The 22,452-nt window shown below is 40.0% G+C and overlaps 1 protein-coding gene across 1 annotated transcript in view; it reads left to right on the forward strand.

Annotated features, from left to right (window-relative positions):
• Positions 1-22,452, forward strand: part of grid2 (glutamate receptor, ionotropic, delta 2) — a 248,700-nt gene that overhangs the window by 151,139 nt on the left and 75,109 nt on the right. The window contains exons 10-11 of the mRNA XM_078250909.1: positions 10,805-10,943; positions 19,313-19,508. Of these exons, the coding sequence (XP_078107035.1) occupies positions 10,805-10,943; positions 19,313-19,508 (335 nt within the window). The remainder of the gene's footprint in view (positions 1-10,804; positions 10,944-19,312; positions 19,509-22,452) is intronic.

Raw genomic sequence — 22,452 nt, forward strand, 5'->3', positions numbered from 1 at the left:
CTCTAACACTCTCTAAGTGTGATGTGATCAGTGCCATGCATGCACACTTTTATCATAACCTTGCATGTCATGTTGCCTGAAGATGCTGGAAAGTGTTAATTGCATCACTCATAATTGCAGATATTGGAGATTATGGCATTTGCCAAAGCACAGAGAATGTGCTCTGTTTTGATTTTGATTTAAAGGAAAATGTGTTTTTCTCAACATCAAGTGGCTCGACTAACACATTGAGGGTTATAACTTCAAACGTTTTCCTTGTTTTCTCCAATTTCTATTTCCTTTCTGCCCCTTTCACTCAAAGTAGACAATATAATATAACATGTGGTCATACAGTATGAATAATCATGTTTAATGTTTAACTGTTGGTTTAATGTTTGACTTTTGACGGAACATTTTGGGGTTTTGATAGTCTATATCCTTGACGTTCCACTTCTGGGATTGCTCCGGTGCTGCAGGAAATTCCGCCGGATGCATGTATTTTCACGATTTCTGTTTCCTTCTGCTTTCTTTTTTGTTGGAATTTTAAAGCTTTAGTGCGTAACTTTTTGATATTAATGAACGTCTGTTACATTCAAGCCATTGCCAAATGAGTTGCTGCAAAGCTAGTTAAGACTATCAGCTCCACACAACTCTCTCTGTATTTCTCAGTATGGCTATGTTCAGTGACTTTCCCACGCAGAAATTCGAGTGAAGATAATTACTTCTTCTGAAGAGTCCATCATGTTTTTTTAATCCTCCGTGTCCTCCGTGGCTACTAGCAACTGCGTGGGGGAAGGGTGGGGGCGCGTTCGCGATCACGGAAAGCTTGTATCATGTGGACACGCCGACAGTATTGTTGTCATTACTTAGAATTCCTCATGTTGGAGACAGAAACTACACACTGTAGCTTTAAGCTCCGGTGGATTTATGAGGACTATGGTTGACTGCTCCTCAGATCTCTGCATGGTAAATTGAGAAAGCTAGCTAGACTATCTGTCCAATCTGAGTTTTCTCTCGCACAACTATTTTGCAGCGACTCTGTGCAGAGTTTAGCACCGCCCGTGACGATTCTGATTGGTTTAAAGAAATGCCATTAAACCAGAGCACGTTTTCCTCCCATCCCCAAATGCTATGTGGACTAGCCAGACCCTCCTCCGCTCTGCAGCGTGTGGCGGAAGTTCTTTATTTTTTATTTTTTTGGGGCTTTTCCGCCTTTATTTGACAGGACAGATTCAAACCCTGGACCACTGCACCGAGGTATAAACCTCTAATTATATGTGCGCCTGCTCTACCCACTGAACCAACCCGGCCACAGTGTGGAGGAAGTTCTGGCAAAGATGAATAAGGTAGAACACTGAATAATGTAAATAAAAATCCTTTAGATTGACATTACAATACAAGTTAAATGTGCAAGAATGCAAGTGAAGTGAATCAGTCTGTATTCAGATAAAGAATAATGAGTGATTCTTACCAGTACTGTATCTGTCATCCAGCACTGCTTCAGTAGACTGGCTGTATGAAACCCACCTTCCAGGCTTTTTTTCGGTTACTTTTATTGTTATAATTTTATTGTAGCCTACACAGTCAGTAGCTGCCAGTAACAGCTTTTGTGTGGCTCATTGAGCTACGAAATAAATGTGCAATAGTATGCATGAAAAACAACATGACAAGGAATTCAATATCTCAAGAAATGTAAATTCAGCATTCAAAGTCATATGCCTTTGCAGCACATTTTTTAATGCCATATGTTAATACTTTTGTTATTCTCTTATGGCGCTTACCCACTGCTAGTACCAGCTTTACTCGGCTCCACTCGACTCGAATTGGCCGCAGTGCGCCGTCAGATTTAGTACCGCCTCATGCGTGAGGTGAGCGTGGCTGGTCATTATAGCGACGCCGCAGGAAAGTGCCGTGACCTAATATGACACACACACAGATTGCTGGAGGTGTGTTGTTTTTTATTCTCGGCATGTGGCTGTTGACACAGCCAGAAGATAAGTTTTGTTTCAAAAGAAGCTGGAGGCAGACAAAAAGACAAAAAACGCCGCTGGCTAAACTATTTAAAAATGGTTCAGGACACCCCAGTCTGTCGCTAGCAATGATGACGCAGTTATTAGTGACGATTCTCTCCGACCAATCAGTAGTCTGCAGGTTTTCACGTCACCTTTTGGTATCGCCTCAGCTCGCTTGGAACCTCAACGGAGGTGATACTAAAAACTGTTGGCAGGTACCAGGGACTTTTTTTCATAATAGAAAACCAAAAAAGGCGAGTAGAGGCGAGTCAAGCAGGTACCATGTAATGGAGAAACGCCATTACTTGGCGAACCCAGCGTTGTCAACCACCACTGGGATTGGTACAGCTATTAAAACACCCCACTAATCTATATAAATGCTTTTGTGATTCAGCTTTCAAAGTAGAAACTGCAATTTGAGAAATGATTGAATTTTTCTTTTTGTTATCTACATTTCCACCTCTGATTTATACTTACACTTACTTACACTATGTTCTTGCCACAGAGACCAACCTGCAAATGGATTTGTAATGGTTTGTTGTGAATCTATCACTGTATTATTCACCCGGCCAAAATGTTCTTCAGCAATTTCAGGGCTGTGAAAGAATACAATTCTCCAAATTGTAGTAAAAAAAAAGAAGTTGCATCATTTTGTAGCAAGATTGCAGTGATTCTAACCGGGAGCTGACATCAGCTGAACATATTCCAACTCTCCTTTCCTCATTTAAAAATATATAATGAACTGCTCTAGTCTTCTTTTATCCAAGAATAATGCCGTAACTTTGAAGAGTAGCCTCTGAACAGTTGGCAATAGGAATGTAGGTTAAAAAAAAATGATGGTACATTTGATAGAAGTGTATTTCCAGAGCTGTGGACAGCCATTGTGAACCCTCCTTACTGTTTAAAGTTTTAGAAAGGAAAGCAGAGAGAGAGAGAGTGAGAGAGATTATTAAAACATGTTGTGGGAAGAGATTACAGTGCCACAAGTCTGCACAAGTGGATGCCTCAAGCACCTCTCACCACACTTCAGCACAATAAACTACTACTGAAGGTGCTTGTTTACATTTCCAGCATGCAGTGAAGAGTGTAGCGGCCACTGTCTATGGGCCATGCACAGTAACAGAGCTAGTCCTTATCACCTATTTGTCCAGCCATTTCCAGCAGTTCCATTAAAACTAAAACGTGGATGTGTTTCTGACAGAGAGGATACACCTCTCCATTAGGTTGCTGTACTCCTCCCTTCCCCCTCTTCAACGCACTGTTGTCATGTAGATTTTCTATAAAAACCTGTACATAGCACAGGACTAGCCAAAAGTCAGAGTAAGTTGGTTACTGTCCGATGAGTTCATGTTGTACTATGAAATACAGCTTCTTCACTGGTGTAATTATCAAGGGGGTAAGCTTCTCCTCGGACCGCAAACCTCCTATGGAGCCATTTTGATGGCTAATAAGCCATCACCTCCCATTAGCATTCCATTGACTGCCATTCATTTTGGCGCCACTTTGACAGTGAATAACTTTACATCTGAAGCGTTTAAAGAATCTATTTGTCCATTGTTTATTTCTAAAGAAACACGACAATGTATAAAAGGCTCCATTACCTTGTACCTCACGTTATGGCTCCGTAGCAGACGTTTTTTGTAAAAATAGGCTAACGATTGTGTCATAACCACGCTGTTCAAGTGTAATTACTAATGTTAACTAGCATTTTAGTTAGCAATAATTAGTCTGTGCCTATGTTATCTCCTTACATATACCTACGCCTCTGCAATATTCGGAATGATTGAGATTTCTCTTGGAACAACTACCAGAAGACTTACAACTTTTAGACACATTGCTCACGGCACATTTACGTCGTCTCTCTCAGTTGGAGGCTGCGCAGTAACGCTCAGCCATCACCGGAAAAGTGCTTCTAATGGCCTTCACTGGTCTCCGTCCAGAGCAACGGGATCTGTTGGCCCATTCTTATATACTGTCTACTGTCTAATTATACTAGACAAACAGTATTTAAGGATGCAAAGGTGAATTGTGCTTCCAGCTACAAAATAATTCTATATGTTGATTTATTTTATAATCACTTTCTCATACAGTATATTTTTGTAGAGGAAAGCTGTAGCTGGTGATCTGTTTGTAAAAAGAAATGTAATTAATGCTAATGGCTTTGTTTCTATATGATACATTATTCGGGCATTTTATGCATAAAAAAAATACAGAATACCAAACTAAGAAAATGATAAATACATAATTGTCTGTAGCCACTGTGTACATGTAACCAAGAAAGGCCAGTGATCAAAACATTATGATAAGGACAATCAACACTAATCAGACAAAACTAGTTGATTAAAGTAAAAGATGCTGGAATTTTTAGTTACTCACAACACAATTAAAAAATGATTTCCACGCTTAAAGGGGTGGTTCAGAATTTTGGACATAGGACCTAATTTCCAAGTTAGCCAGTGTGTTCGCTGGTGCTAGGCTAGCACAAAGTCAACAGTATCTGCCATTAAAAGCAGTCTTACACAATCCACAGTACACCCGATGCAAATAAATTATAACGCCAGACTATTGATGTAAATGTCTGTTGATAGAATAATGTTAGAATTAAAACTACCCTTGCATCGCATTGCAATAGTTATACTTTGTTCCTTGTAGTTGGTAGCATAGCTAGGCTGCAGCAGCGGCGGAGTGATATTACCTAGGCTACAGAGAAAGCCGGTTTACATGACAATCATGCAAGTTTATTTACCTGTCGCTGTGAGCTCCAACTAATTCCACTCTGCCAGGCTATAACTCACATAACGTTACCAGTACATGAAAGCACACGGGCTAACAATTTGCATGTAAACTGTCCGAGCTTACATGACTTTTCTGTCAGCAATTACCTAAAGTTAGCGGTTAGCCCAGCCAGGTATCTACCAAGAGTGTAGCTATACCATTAGCTAACGTTGTCACTCTCCACAATGCATTGAACAGTAACGTTCCACTAACGTTGTCAGTCTCAATCTATCAGTAGCAGCTAGGCTAACGTTATGAAAGGGGCTAGCTTTATTAGCTAGAGTAGCCTACCAAAAGTTATTACCTGTTCATCAGTAGCTGTTGGTGCATCTGGAAAGATGGATGGAACCGCATTCGTTGTCAGTGACTTGTGGTCCTTTAGATTGCGGGGGTTTTCAAAGTCGTCTGGTCTAAAATGATCACTACACATTTTCCACTTGAGTAGGGTCTCCGCCGGTGTCTTGATATCCAAGCCAGCAGCTACTAGGTTTTCCGACTGGAGTGCGCTTCTCTGTTTACTTTTTGGCGCAGTACTACTAACCGGAGCTAAGTAAAGTTCCACCGCTGCTGAGAAACTAGTCCCTCAAAATGTAATGCGATCATTGAGATGCAAGGGTAGTTTTATTTCTAACATTATTTTATCAACAGACATTTACATCGATAGTCAGGCGTTGTAATTTATTTGCCTTGGATGTACTGTGGATTGTGTAAGACTGCTTTTAATGGCAGGCTAACAGATACTGTGGACTTGCGCTAGCCTAGCACCAGCGAACTCTGCAACTGGAAGGACTGGATGAAAAGTGTTGAAAACGGTCTCCACTGATAAATAACACACTGGCTAACTTGGAAATGAGGTCCTATGTCCAAAATTCTGAACCACCCCTTTAAGTTTCACAACACTCAGTCACCTATCAGTATGCACATAGGACACCGCAAACCCTAAAGTCAAAGACCAGAAAAAGTCAAAAGTAACAAAGATAACAAATGTCTTACAAGCATCACTGAAAAGGCTCTTTGTTGCTTTTTGTACCACTGTCTAGACTTGGCCTCTCAGTCACCCCATCAGATTTACTGCACACATACACGCATGATCAAGGGCATTTCGTCCCAATCAGGTTCATCCCTGACTAGCTGTCCCGAGACTGAGGGATTAGGGTCAAGTCCGGTGCTTTCATATATCTGAGGCCTTGATGTCCTTGGTAGAAATTTGGGGAGCTTCCTGTGTGTGTGTGTGTGTGTGTGTGTGTGTGTGTGTGTGTGTGTGTGCCAAGTGCTAGTGAATTTAATATACCGTATTTCTTTTTTTTTCCTTTTCTGCACGTAATGGAAGTCAGGAAACTACAAAATTACATTAAGAATAATAAACACAGCAACATTGATTTCCAAAATGTTTAGCTGCAAAATGGCACATACAATTTAGATTTGGATTGACCCTTTCAAGTGGGGTCGTGTGAAATAGAGAAATGCCATTTGCCTGCAGCTACAGGGGAACACAGCAGAGAATGACAAGGGAAGAATGGAGTGACGTCATAGTAAGAACGGAGAGCTATATTGAGGGGACACAATAGTGTCTTTAAAGCTGTTGGGCTGACATCAACAAAAGCTGCTCCTTGCTAGCACTGCCTCCTCTAGAATCCATAAACATACACACATGCAAACAGAGACACACACACCTTCTTACCTTTTGACAGGAGTTTTTCAGGAATGCAACCATAGGAACACTCGAATGGCGTCTTGAAGAGTGCTTTGAAGAGAAGCTTCTTCATTCTAAGAACAGTTACCTCATTCTGACAGTGCATTCACTCAGTTGTCAACACAATCAGAAACTAACCAGAAGTCAGTTAATTTGTTTATCTTGAGCCAGTTGTGAGGTTGTGTGTAAGCAGCAGCATGGCCTTTAGGGCTGCTCAGTCAGAGACTTGTAATATACAGCATACATGTTGGTCAACATTTTTTCTTTGTTGTCACGTATCCTCATGATGCTGTTGTAGTCAGTTCTGGGAATGGATTTGTTTTTATACAAAACGTACATATACTGTACATACACACATACATACTCACATAGATATATTGTTTTATATCTATGCATACTCATGACTCAATTTGCTCACCAACTTGAGGGGTTCGCTGACTGCCGGTATTCTTCCTCAATGGTGACATTCATCTGGGTGAATTCCCCTGTCTGAAAGATGGTTTTGATAGAGCAATATACTGTAGTATGAGAGATGGGCTGATAACACAATACACTGTTATGTGAAGGTACCCAGTTTATACAATGGTTTTAATAGATCAGTGAAGCGTGATTGTAGGTGCATGTATATATTATGTCCTTTACTTAACAAAAGGAAGATGTCACTATACAGCACCTCATTGGATATTTAGTTTTAATTTCCAATTATTTCCAATTAAATTTCCTTTAGGTCTGCTTTCCCCCTGAGAATCAAGTATTTTTGTGATGTTGACTATGGGTCACCTAAATGGCCAACTGTAGTTACTGAAACTTGAAAAGTAAATAATTGCACCATAAAACTATTTATGCTTTTTGTTTACTATCATGGGCATAGAGTGAGGCAGACTCTGACAGCATGACAAAAACACAAAGAATTGCACACCTTACTATTTTTGCAACATTTTAAGAGCTGATGTCTATGGACATGTTGGTACCTTTTAAAGTCAAAGCCAGACCAGTGTTCACCTCTTCATGTCAACGGCCTTTCCAGTTTTATTGAGCTTCATGAATCCAAGTTTATACAATATCTTACAAAGATGCCACATCTGTCTTTCTCCCTGTCTTTCTCTCTCTCACTCTCACTCTGTCACACACACACACACACACACACACACACACACACACACACACACACACACACACACACACACACACACACACACAGACGAAATTACTTCTTTTTTTTAAGTCTGTTGTAGTTGATCTTGATTTGATTCATTCATTGTCCAGGGATAGAGAGAACGATACAACGTCTTAAAGGACTTAACAAAAGTCTTCCCGCCTTCAAATTTTAACACAGTCAGATGTCAGAACTCAGCAGAGTAATTTTTCCTAGCTGTATAAAGATTTTATAAAAGTCACTTGTGCAGCCAGAAATCAACATGAAAAGACTCAACAATAGTTTTTTTTCTGGTAACTTAATCGGTCCTTCATGGATATTGCCAGTATGAAACCCAAAATATCTAAATACCTTCTGCGGGTGGAATGATTCACAAAGGTCATGTTTTAGAAGCAATTGAAGTCCAAGATACTGCAGTCACGGTTCAGCATATATTTGGACACTTTTGGCAGCCCACGTTATGAGAGAAAAAGCGTCTGTGCCTGCTGGTTCCATTCATTCTTGGGAAAGATTCAATTCATCTTCCCCCTGGCAACTCTGCCGTAATTTCTCATGAATACTTAACTGTATAAACTTCATCAAAAATATTATTTACATATGAATTATATATATATTTTTTAAGATTTTTTTGGGGGCATTTTTAGGCCTTTATTCGACAGGACAGCTGAAGACTTGAAAGTGGAGAGAAGAGGGTATGACATGCAGCAAAGGGCCACAGGTCTGAGTTGAACCTGGATCCACTGCATCAAAGAGTAAACCTCTATATATAACTGAGCTATCCGGGCGCCCATATGTATTATATTTTAATTGATAGTCTGTATTCTAGAGTATCTTTCTCTGAAAATTGTGATACAAAGGCCGATACTTTGCATTATTCCCCATATGTAGTATATGTAAGATTAGAAAGCAAGTAGAAAGTAATAGACGCAAAACATAAAGTCACTGCTGAACATGTTTACAGGTTAGACATTGCATGTTTGTATTGTGTGTTTTTGTATCCACATTTGAATGTTTTCTCTGTTATTTTCTGATCCGTCTGATTTCAATCTAGGTTAGGATACCTGATAAAATAAATGGCACATGAAATAAAAAAGGATGAGTTCATAACCACAGTGCTGTACACCAGGAAAATACTCAAAGAACCATACAAGATCAACACATTTCACAGCATGAAAGGATAGACATATGGGAGAATAAGACAGAGGCAAACATGCAAAGGGATTATTTTAACTACATATATAGAGTACAGTATGACGCATTACTCTGCCTTCAGGCTCTTGGTAAAACCTGATGTCAAAAGCAAATGTATTGCCTGAGAACGATACAGTGAACCCACAGAGCGAGAGGGAGAGAGAAACCAATCAATCAAATGCTATAAGCAATGCAGAAAATGCCTGAAAAGGAAGATGTAAAAAGCAGGAAATACAATGGTGAAAAAGAGAAGGGACACGAGATGAAAGGAACATGGGATTACGTGGGTATCACCTACAGTATATTATTGAGTTTGGACTAGAGAAAGTGGAAGAGACGAGAGCAATGTCTGTTGGTCTGAGTCAGCAGTGATCCCCTGCTACAAGGATGAATGAGGCTAATTTCTAACAGGCTGCAATAAAGGCAATAAGGAACAGCTCACTGGCTGCAAATCAATCATTATTCCGTGCCTTTTTGTGTACCTATGTGTACATTAGGTATGCATATCTAAATGTGTGTGTATGCATGATTGTCAGTAAGCTTGCATAAATATGTGTGTGTATAAATAGATAGGCCAGCCCACAATCTACCAGAGCAGATAGAAAATCTAAAGATAAGTGTGTGCCATTTTACTCCATGGTTAATGCACAACTAAATTGATTTTTTATTTTTTTTGCAAGGACTAGGGTTAGTGACAGCCATTTTTGAAAGCTCACAGTAAGCTGAGGCAGTTAGCTTTTTACTGTAGCACAAGAAGATTTCAGAGGACAAGGCCACAAAAGCTGTTTATAACACAAGACGGGGATAAAGAGGTTTTATGTGTGAAGATGGACAAGCCACTTTTCATTGTAATATGCTCCAGGCAGCATTAAATCCTAATGGGAAGGCTTGTCAAGCATTTACACATCCTGTTCGGATTGATCAAGACATTTTTTCGAGATAATTTATTGCAATGGAAGGTTTCATTTTTTAACTTCTGTCCAAACAGTCAATGCCTGCTGGTGTTTTGAGAGTGATTGTACTGTATATTAAAGTGCCCATATTATGAAAAAAACACTTTTTCTGGGATTTGGGGTGTTCTTTTGTGTCTCTGGTGCTTCCACACGCATACAAACTTTGAAAAAAATCTGAATGTGTCCTGCCTTCAGTCTCCGGGTGAGCTGTTCACAAGCCGAAACGAGCTGGCTAATCGCCACCGTTAGCTTGTAGCGTTAGCGTTAGCATGCTAACGCTAATGCTAACGCTAGCATGCTACCTCGTTCTCAATAGCAAAGCACTGCTACAACACACACAAGTTCACCATAATCTACAAAAGAACTACTTCCATGTGCGCCCTCATTTAGAAGTCTCCCAGCTAATCCTGCCTTGTAACTGACCGAAGTTGGAGAAACAGCCTTTCTTTTACTGTCTATGGAGCTAGCTAGCTGACATGATCTACATCTGAGCTACTGCGCATGTGCGAGTGCAATCAAAGATAGTACAGAAGAAGAAGAAGAAAAGAGGTCTCACTCTGTAGCTAAAACAGAGACCAGGTGAAAAGAGGATCTGCAGCAGTGAGAGAGAGCTGTGCAGTACAACAAAAATATGGTGATTTTTGAAAATTAAACCATGTAAACCCATTCTGGTACAACCTTAAAATACAATTATGAACCTGAAAATGAGCATAATATGAGCACTTTAAAACATTTCCAGAGTTAAACACAGTCTGCACAGGCCACCTTTACCTCAATATATAAATGTTATCACATATTTAAGATGTATTTTGTTGATGTCTTTCTAGAAAAGCATAGATTGAATTCTCTGCAGTGCCTCCCACTTTATGCCGCCATGATCTGTGCCAAAGCATCAGATCAGATCTTTCAGGAAGCGCTTTGCTGTTTAACAGCTTTTCCTCCTGCAGCTAAGAGTTGCTTGTGTGTGTTGACGTGATGCCTTTTTTGTCTGTTTGTCTGTGACTGTGCATTTGTTTAACGGTCCTCTTTCTGTCTTTCTTCCTAGGTGGAGAGGTGCCCTACACCACTCTAGCTACAAGGATGATGATGGGCATTTGGTGGATGTTTGCTCTTATTGTCATCTCCTCGTATACCGCCAACCTAGCAGCCTTCCTCACCATCTCACGCATAGAGAACTCCATACAGTAAGTATCCAACAGATTTGTTATTTCATTATTTTTTTATTTAACCTTTATTTATACAGGTAATCTCAGTGAGAAACAGAGTCTCATTCTCAAGAGAGAGAGAGACCTGCGTCCGTTGGTGATGCCCTTTGGAAATGAGCTGTGAATGGGCCTTCTCCTTTACCCACTCTCAGTTACAACTGAGAAGGGTCTGGTGTCAACCAGGCTAGTTTGGGACAATACACAACACCAGTTAGAGACATACAAACAGATAATAACACATATCTATTGTCAATAGTGGCAACCATGCTGGCCTCAAAATTTGGTTCCATGGCTTTAGTTTCTGAAAAACTCTGTGATACAAGAACTGAAACCCTTTAAAGTGCTCAAATTGTGCTTTTTGGCTTTTCCCCTTTCCTTTATTGTGTTATATATCTGTTTGTGCACATTATAGGTTTACAAAGTGAAAAAGCCCAAAGTCCACCCCAAAGGGACTTGCCATCTTCCAGAGAAAACACTGTTCACAAACTGCTCCTAACAGCTCAATTGTAATCCAGTCTTTACTTCCATGATGACTGTGCATCACTTTGAAACACATGTTATAATGCTTGCCTAGCTGCTAGCATGGCACTCCCTCATACTCTGCAACTGACAAGCTAGCAGTACTTACTGTGCAAATTGTTTGTAACATGCAGAGACACACTCCTTCAACCATGTGCTTCATTGTGTCTCAGTGTGGAAATCCATTCTACAAGGCAGGTGTAATGCATGAGGCAACACACACACACACACACACACACACACACACACAAACACACACGCACACACACACACACACACACACACACACACACACCATTAATTCCCTATCCTTTCCATCTATTCTTCCCTCCTTCACCCCATCGTAGGATAGTAATTTCCTGTCTGCCTCAAGTTTGGAGTATGTGTGTGTGTGTGTGTGTGTGTGTGTGTGTGTGTGTGTGTGTGTGTGTGTGTGTGTGTGTGTGTGAATGGAGATGCTTCCCATGATGACGATAGGGAAGATAAGATAAGACAGAGAGAGAGAGAGAGAGAGAGAGAGAGAGAGAGAGAGAGAATGAGGCCAAGTGTGTAAGAAAGTGTTTCTGCATGTTTCTCTCAGGTTGAAAGCAGAACGTCTATCAAGAGTCCCTTTCCGACCGGAGGGATTTTTGCAATTACTAGAACACAACATTCCTAGAACCCTTTTTTTCTCGTGTTCCGACTGGACATAGGACATAGCATAGGAACCCTTAGTGACCTAGCAACGTCTGAAACACAAACAGTACATATTCTTCACTGTCTGTTGCAATTCGCCTACGTATGCTAACTCATAAGACAAACATCACGCGTTCAACCAGCTAATTGTTAGTTAAATTTACCCATCATTGCGTTTGCCTGTTGCGCTCTGCTCTTCTATCTTCTTCCATCATATTAATTAGGATCATATTACGCTGGAGCCTTCGTCTTCTGTCTTTCTCTGTTAAGTACTCCAGCCTAGTCTTTAAACGCCGCCGTTCAAACTCCATTATGAGGATCCCGGCAAGGCACAACAGGAACATTCCGATGGCCTCCTCCATGCTGGTTTGTTGTTGTATGTGACGCTAAAGTCAAGTGACGATGCTATAAAGACCGTTGCCGTGCTTGCGTCACTCCCTTACCCCTCCTACCAGTTCCTATGGCCACTTGGCCAGTGCGAATGCAAATGGCAAAACCAGTTTTGGGGGAGAGTAGTTAGTAGAACTGTTTAGAAGTGGACTGTTCCTATAACTACGTTCCTGTAACTACTTGGTCGGAAAGAGGCTAACGCAACTGGCAAAGCTTTCTACCCCCTACACACACACACACACACACACACACACACACACACACACACACACACACACACACACACACACACACACACACACACATATTTATTTCCCTAAGCTATGTGCCCTCTGTTTATCTATCCTCGTGATAATATGTTTGCTTGATTCTCTCCTGGTGGCACAAGGAAACGCTCATCTTTCATTGGACTAATCAGCATACTGAAGCATCCGCTATGCCCGGCAGTGCCACAGTTAATTGTGCTTGGCTTCGGAATAAACAACATTTATTTCTCAAAATCTCATCACTATCTGTCTCTTAATTTCTTTCTGTCAGTTTGTCTCTATGTCTTTTTCCCTCTCTTTTTTGTCTTTTTTAGCAGACCTCCTTCTTTTTACTCTCTGTTCCTCTCTCTTCTTCATGCGGTCTATCTTTCACCTTTTATTCCAAGTCCTTCTGTCTAGTCCCTTGGAGAGTATGTAGAAAGAATTACTTTTATTATTTTCTTTTGTCTATCCTTTTTTTTTTTTTTTTTAGCTTTTTAATTTGCCGTCATTAATGAGTACCTCTTATAGTTTACCGACACATTCAGCATCTATTGGGCTAATTAAGGATTTCCATACATTTGAATGCATTATCTTTAATGTGTTGACTCTTCTGGGGTAATTAGTGGCATAATTAACAGCAGCACCCACATGCCCTTGGGTCTCCAAAGATGGGTGGTGGGGTGAGTGGTGAGAGGGAACACACCCAAAACAAACTAAGAAGAATCATAAAGCATAACGAAACCTTAACGGAGAAATGAAGAGAGTAGCGTGTGATGTTCTGATTAGCGTTCACTTTTATCTGATGAATACTAGATTACCATATTACGCAGATGTAATAGAGCAAGTGGTTATGTGAGTGACTGAGAGAGTGAATTAGTTAAGTATGGAAAAGAGCAAACAAGCGAATGCACTGACAGGAAAGGAAGAGAAGGCCAGGGAAGGATGGAGGCATCGCTCGTCTCCGTGTCTCAGTTAGCCGTCAGGACAGACAGGGTTTTTAAGTATTAATGCCCTTGTTTCATCCTGAAAATAAAATAACAAGTGAGCGTTCAGAACCCTCTCTGGACTATTTCACGCTTGGATGTTTTTCCTCAATTTCAGTGTGAATCCTTTAGGAAAACAGTGAGGGCGGTGCAGAATGGCAAAGAGAGCAACATACAAAGAGAGAGACAAGAGAGTGGAAAGAAGCAAACAGAGAGAGGGGAAGGGTTTGGGTAGTGGTGATGAGTTAGAATGAGAAATGGATTTTGGAGAGGTAAAATTGTGAGAAAAGAGGCGGCACCTGTTGAGAGAGCAAAGCGATGGAGCAGAATAATTGGTCAGGATGTGAAGATTGAAAGACGGAGGAGTGTTTGAGGATAAAAAGATTCCTTTCCTAGCTCAATCTCACACAGTCTGTCATGTGTTATAGTTGCTAATGCTAATAAAGTCAATCAGGTGTGTGTGTGTGTGTGTGTGTGTGTGTGTGTGTGTGAGAGAGAGAGAAGTGGCTGGTGACTGTTCTGTGTGCATGCATGTCTGTTACGTCCCAGTGGTCAGCTAAGATAGCAAAATGCTTCTATTTTTTAGCAGCTCATTTGGTTATTTAAAGTCTGGTTATGGTTATATCATTTGGTTATTTAATGTTTTCTAAAGGACCATGAAGGCAACGTTTACTGTCACCCTGCCACTTTATCGCCCTCTGTTGGTGAAAGGGGATTGTAACACCATTGTCCCTTTGACAGTTTATAACAGTAATGAATGAAATAATGCTTTAACAGTTTAACAGTCATGCATAAACTAGCTACTGTAAAAGCAAAGAACACACATATACACTATCGGTCAAAAGTTTGGGGTCACTTAGAAATGTCCATTCCACTCCATTCCAGACAGAATACCAGCTGAGATCAGTTGCATTGTTTTTTTAATCAGGGCAGCAGTTTTCAGATTACATTATGTGCTTACATAATTGCAAAAAGGTTCTCGACTGTTGTAGACAGAAGTGGCTGAAGAAACGCTTGAAATTCCATGCTTTTTGGTCTAAATGTCATACCCAAATTAAAAGTGGTACAGCTCCCATATACGGTGATTCTAGGCCTTACTGACAGAGTTACAGAGGCTAGAATGGAGGGTTTTTTTATTTCCGTCCAAGTCATACATCTGTAAAATGATTAAAATACATTGCTGTAAACACATCTGACAGGTGACAGACAACATTAGCCACATGTCTCAGCTTACTACAGAAGCCAAAAGACTCAAAAATGGATTTTATATGAATATTTTTCTACAGACATGTTTTTTTTTATTTCCATTTGAAAAGTGCAAAGAAAACAGCCAATAAAGTACAAAATAAAACACTTCTCAAATACACAAACACACCCACATCAATCACCTTTCCAATGATATCAGGCACACCCCTATGTCAACGTATATGGGAGCTGTACCACTTTTAAATTTGGGTATGACATTTAGACCAAAAAGCATGGATTTCAAGCGTTTCTTCAGCCACTTCTGTCTATAACAGTCGAGAACCCTTTTGCAATTATGTAAGCACATAATGTAATCTGAAAACTGCTGCCCTGGTTAAAAAAAAACAATGCAACTGATCTCAGCCTGTATTCTGTCTGGAATGGAGTGGAATGGACATTTCTAAGTGACCCCAAACTTTTGACTGGTAGTGTATACTGAAGAGATTATAACACATTGCTTCAGGGTGACCAACAATAACACATAGAAAATAATAATCAATAATAAAAACCCCTCTAAATACTTTATTATATGATAACAAAAACTGGCATGTAAATGACTATGTAGGTCCAAAACTCCTCCAATATTTACAAATAATGCAAATATAGGCAAAACGTCAGCAGCTCCAGAATGTAGCTAGCAATACTCTAAAGACCATGTTGTTGTTGTTGTTGTTGTTGTTTGAGGAAGACAGACTCTTCAGGTGTAGGCTTCAGTCAGCACAGATTGCTGCTTCTTCAAGTTTGCTCAGGTGTCTGCTTCAGCATCTATTTGTTAAAAGGTTAATAAACTGATCAAGGCTCTTCTGCCTTTACCCAAATTAATTTCCCTCCAGAATAACAGCCAAGATCATCTTTGTCTTTTGGCTTCTGAAGAAAACAAAAGCCCATCCTTTGACTCTCTGCAAGGACTTATGGAATATTTTTTGTTAACCTATTTCTTACACCTGAGGTGGCATAGCAACCCAAGTCACACCAACAAAAAAAGATAAATATGCAGCTAAAGAAACACACTCGCTAAGTTTTATGCAATGTTCCCCATAAAAAAAAGTTTTTAGCTTTCCCTAAAAGCATTGTATTACCAGTAGCTTTCACGAAGACGACCAGATGACCAAATATGCCGAAACAAAGATGTACACACAGAGATCATACACACATATTGTATACACTGATAAACATGCAATCACTCACACACAACCACACACACACACACACACACACACACACACACACACACACACACACACACACACACACACACACACACACATACTGTATATTCAGCTGCTGTTCACTCCATGTTCTTGCTTATTGGGCTGCGTAGGGGTAATATAATTGCAAAATGAGCTGGCATACACAGGACAGAAAGGCAAGTGTGTGCAAACGCATACACACGTGCACACATAAGATTTGCATAAAACGTTTCCAAAAAGACAATTAAAGAACATAATTCATATATGCATATCTCCATAAGACAACACACACATAGTAATAAATCTTGAGACAACCAGTATCTGTGTTTTTCTAATAAAATTTCGTAGTTTTGGAACGAATTATTGTAAACACCTCATATGCTATCTTTGTTTTTGTCCACTCCTCCAAATGTTCCTTCTTTAAATCAGTTCTAAGTTTTTCATTGTGTTTTTTCGTCCAATATGGGAGCATTACTGGAGGTGAAGTCACTATAAACCCGTTTTAATTAGGATTTCTTTTGTCGCAGTAATATCTAAACTCATCTTTAAGACATGACAAATTACTCCCTGTCCCTCCTACACATGCCTCTCCCCTGAATAAATAAAGGTATAATAAAAAACTACCCAGTGGGGAATCCTGGTCAAAGAGTGTGCTGACAAGTGTACATATTCACAGGGGAGTAGTGGGGAGTTGAGATTAAGTTAAGTTTTATTAAGGCCAAAGATTAATTGACGGCAATAAAAGATTCATGTTCACAGCAAAGTTCAGTATAACCTTTTAAAGTTTTTTAGAGCAGGTCAGAGAGATAGGTGAGGAGGGTATGCGAGAAGGAGAGAAACCCATTAGAGCTGTGACCCCAATAAGAAGTCTGAATGTGTTATTTTGGATGTGTGTCTCTGTGTCTCTCAGCCCTATAATAATGCAAACTGTACCTACTTCTATTTGTCCCATTGTTAAATGTGCTTTGTGGGTGTATTACAACTGAATTAATGAAGTAAGATACTGTACACTTGTTGTTCTTCATTAAGCAGGACAGGTTGAGAGTTTTTGTTCACGTTTTGTTTCACAAATATGTGTCTCTCAAATCCATGGGTGGTATGTAGCAGCCATTTAACAAATGAGTTCCTTCTTAGTAATTAGTTCCTGTAATGGTTCTCCATTACATTTCTCAGCGGCCAAACTCTTTGAGAGGCAACCCAAGCACTGTTGCATTATAATTAACAATAGCTTGTGTATTTCCCCAGAGGTGGCAATTTATGGGTGAGGGGTAGAGCGAGAGAGAAAGGACGAGAGAGAGAAATAAGAAGAAAACATACTGACTTGTGTTTTTTATTTTCATTTCAACTTCTTTGTTAGTGTCTCCCTTTGTGTTGATATAGTTGTAGATATAAACTGTGTGCAGTTAGTCAAGCCATCTTGCTCAGCACTGTGAGCTAAGTGAGTGCTGCTGTCTTGACTGCTTTCCACCACCATTTATTTTTTACATTTGTTGGTCATGGCCAATTCCCATTTTTTCTATTAGTCAATGTAAATTATATGGTGCTGCCAACTCCCACTGTTGGCCCACGGAGAGTTTACATCCACATTACTCATTTATGGGGAAGAGAAAGTGAGAACCATACAGCTGGCCACTTCATAAAAACTTGACGTGCACTGTCCGATGCCCTCCCTACACCTATCAAGACAGTTACAAAGGCTTGTCATTCACTATGTCCCCTCATGCAAACATAAGAGTGCCAAGCCAAAAACACCACAGTAAGGCCTCCTGCACACTGCCTGCGTGGCGTAAGCGTGGCTTTTCTGTTGCGTGTCAGTTGTGTGGCGTTTTCTATGTCTTTACACACCAGAAACATGTCTGACGCGGCGCTGCTGCTGCTGCTAGCATTGTCTGTACACATGTATGTTTCCCATTGATAAAATGAAATACCATGTTAAACATAAATATAGACTGATTTGATTACAGCAAAGACGTCAGCAGTATTGATGGCAAAATAGGCTACAGAATATTTCATTCTGTATTGACAAGTGCAATATTTGAAAATCGATAATTAGTATATATTTTTTTTTAATTAAATTTATATCTGCATTTATGTCAAAACCTAGAGACTTTCAAACATCAAAATGTCATTTATTAAATGTGTTGTCAAAATGACATATAACATTTTTCCGTATTCTATGTTGCCTGGAAAACTTGCCTTCTAACACACTTGCATGTCGCGTGAAAAATAGGCATCGGTCCTATTTATAGCATGCGCGCGTTTCCGGCTCAAGCCGCAGCTGAGACATGCGTGTCACACAGGCAGTGTGCAAGCTCTAACCTGTTAACATGGGAGCCGGAAAAAAAAACGGACACGCCACGCAGCTGACACGCCCGCAGGCAGTGTGCAGCCGGCCTATGGGATTTAATTTGGGTGGGCAAATGCCTTGCTTCTTCTATGTTTGCTTGTTTGTATTATTACTGTCTGAGGTATACAGTAGAGCTTTCAGGGTAATGTGATTGAGTAGACGACTGAAACCCTTGTGTAGTGTCCTTAAGCAAGGCACAGCTTCAGGGCTGCTGTTTACCAAGTTTATGTGCACTCTGATGTCCCTCAGGTTTACACCTACACCCCAAAATTGCCATCACAAGTAGTCTTTTAACTTTCTTTTGCGTCTATGTGATTAATTACTCTTTTCACCGCTTAAAAGGAAAAGTGAGGTAAAGTGTGCACATGGAGTCTGCTTATTTCTTTACCGTCAGAATGTGCTATTGGTTTATTACAATAGACCGGCTTTTTACAATGTTGGACAGGCTGTTGTAGGATGTTATCGTTCCATCATTGCAGTAGATGAGATAGCAGTGTAGTTCGGTATCTACTGTTACTGTGGATACTTGTTGCACAGAGAACATGCTGTTGAAAACAGGGCATTGTTACTACATGCACCAAATGACAACTACAATGTGACTGCAGTATCACTACAGCAGTAATACCCAGTGGATGAACTGAGCCCCATGTGTCATGTGAAGCTGAGCATTCAGACAGAGTCTGCATGGTCAGCGAATGGATGGCTGGAAACAATGTGAATACTTACTCTTTCACCACTTGTCTCTCCCTAGGTCTCTCCAGGACTTATCCAAGCAGACAGAGTTGCCTTATGGTACAGTGTTGGACTCCGCAGTATACGATCAGGTGCGCTCCAAGTCTATGAACCCCTTTGAGAGAGATCCCATGTACTCCCAGATGTGGCGGATGATTAACCGCACCGGAGGAGGAGATAATAACGTTGAGGAGTCAAAGGAAGGCATTCGCAAGGTAGGTCTTTACTTTATAATTAGTTGTTAGTTCCAAGCAAAGGGCCGTTGACACGTGTGAAATCACTGTGGTTAGTAAAACAAACATTGGAGTCGAAAAGACTCCTGTGATGTGTTTTGAATACGGGTACCTGGCAGAATGGCGGTAACATCAAAGCAAATATTCATTACTTGGTGCAAAGCACTCATCATTTGCCAACTTTTGACCTTGTCATTTTTGAGAACACACTTAATTTGGTTGTATTGTGAAATCAACCTGAAGGGCAAACTAATCTCTGAGGTTGTCACATGTATGACTTATAGAACATGTCAACACATTTTACAGTTTTACAATAAAGACAGATATGGGTAGAGGATCAAATTTGAATTGTTACCTATCAACATTGACTGTTTACTTGACATGAAAATATTTGATAGTATATGATAGCATTTGCCCTGAAAACCAGGTGAGTCTTGTGGTTTGATCACACTACAAGAATTGTCATGCATCCTTGCTCTCCCAGAGAGCAATTTCACTTGAGAGCATTGCTGCCCAGCATTATGCTAAATGTCCAAACCAATCATAAAACAAGGCATGTGACAAAGGCACAGCGTGCGCAAGTGCTGTTGTCACTTAAGAACATAAATAAAATAAATAATGTCACATTGCTTTACCAGTAAAGATGAGAGATAAAATGTCTCCTCCAATGGAATACAGTATATAACACACAATATTTACACTCTTTTGTGATAAAATGTGTTTTTCTTTACTGATTTAAAATCAGAAATTTATATTCTAATACCACCCATATATAAGGTACACTAAAATCAAATCTCTTCTGTTTTTTTCCATACTCTATAAACTGTATAGAGTATATCAAATATTCATACTGTTTTATACATACAACAAATTGAATATTCTAATAGTATACAGTATATCCTTATTGTACACAGCTCAGCCTCAGCTCAGCCTCAGTCCTGATTTGATATACAGCTCATGCTAGAGGGCCATCTGTGTTGATAGGGAATAAATCTATCTAAATGATGTTAACGATACACAGATAATGCGCACATGGTTAAATACTTATTTCCCTCGGTGATTAACCAGCATCATAAATACCTGACTGCTGCTTCTCATTTGCCCGCATCCCGCTTTCTGTTTGCATCGCCCTTCTCTCTCTTCCATTGAGGAGCTAACTTTATCACTCCTCCTTCTAGAATATATTAGACTTGAACTGAAGCCAGCATATTGAAGCATTGGAAGTGTTGGAAGGAGTGATTAAAGTGGCGGGTGTTTTTTTTTTTTAAATGATGAGATAAATGCAGCACATAACAGCATATAAGCACACAACTATTAACACTCACTTGCACGCACTGCTTGTTGGCAGACGTGTTTATTGAGCACATATACACTTATTATTAGTGTGTCAAGGATCATGTAAAAGGCCCTGTTTACACAAATACGCTCACGGGTGAAAACGTCAAAATATTTTAAAAACGCTCCACCGTTGCGTTCTCGTCTAAAGGATAAAAACGCACTGTGCATGTGTGTGTGCGTGTGTGTGTGTGTGCCGTGTGTGTGTGTGCATGCCACCTAGCCGCCTGGTGTGCATACTACATCGAATTTCACACTCTTTTGCGTCACCATATGCACGCAGATTTCGTCCCCCAAAACCCTTGTCTAAACGCGGAATAAAAAGTGATGCCAGGAGGTTGTGAAACGCAATGCCACTTGCGTTTTCTCTTTCCGTCTAAACACAGCCTTTAAACAGAAACATTTTTATTGCTAATTAGAGCTGTGTTTGACACCAGCAACTTGACAAAACACACATAACCTCTGATATAACTGAATGTGCATGCATATGTCTGTTTTTTATAGTTTGCAATTATTTTTGTTATTAACATTTTTTTAATTTATTTTTTAAACAACATACAAAACACACAATTGATAAAGTTCCCTTGGCCTTTGGAATTAAAATAGCCCCACATCATCACATACCCTTCACCATGGCTAGAGATTGGCATGGGGTACTTTCCATAAAATCATCTCTCAATGCAAATCAAACCAGGCTAACTGAAATAAAACCATGCCAATCTCTAGGTATGGTGGAGGGTATGTGATGATGTGGGGCTATTTTAATTCCAAAGGCCAAGGGAACTTTATCAGGATGCATAGTATCCTGGATCCATGAAATAACTGGCCTTTAAAAATAAAAGTCTGCCTGCCTCAATGGGAATTTAACATAGGGGTGTACTTACTTATGCCCCCTGTATTTTAAGGAAGAGCATTTATTTATTTGCGATACATTATTCATTCACAAAGGAAATTGGTGTCCTTAAAGGTTGGATTTTTCCTATTTTTTTAATTAAGGCATTAAGATCAATTTCCAAAAGATTATTTTTTTTAATTCCTCTTTTTAGTCAACTTTAGCATGGGTTCATAAACTTATGAGCACCACTGTAGTTTGGACCCAGTTTATTATGTGCTTATTCATCCCACTTAGGATTGACCCATCTCCCAGAACAAATAATTTTAGGCTGAATGAAATCTGGGTCCCTGCAATCCAACACAGGTTATCATGTATCCTGGTCCAAAATTCCTGGACCTTATCACAGGAGCATAGGACATGAAGTAATTGGCCGTCCTCTGTCTTACATTTCCAACAATTTGGTGTGTCTTTCAGACCAATTCTGGACAATCTGGAGGGAGTCCAATAGAAGCGATGCATAATCTTGAACTGAATGAGATGCACCCTCACATCATGTGACATCATTTTAATATTCCTACAGATTCTGTCCCACTCATCATCCAGTTTAATACTCAGATCCCTTTCCCATGTCTTCTTGAGGGCTGTTCAGGCTCCATCTCCCAGGTTCTGCATAAGCATTGAATAATACCCAGAAGCCTCATGACCTTTTTCATATTTCAACAACACCTTATCTAAACATTCTGGTGCCTTCGGGGC

This window comes from Sander vitreus, chromosome 5 (genome assembly GCF_031162955.1).
Source record: "Sander vitreus isolate 19-12246 chromosome 5, sanVit1, whole genome shotgun sequence".
NCBI classification, from domain to species: domain Eukaryota; kingdom Metazoa; phylum Chordata; class Actinopteri; order Perciformes; family Percidae; genus Sander; species Sander vitreus.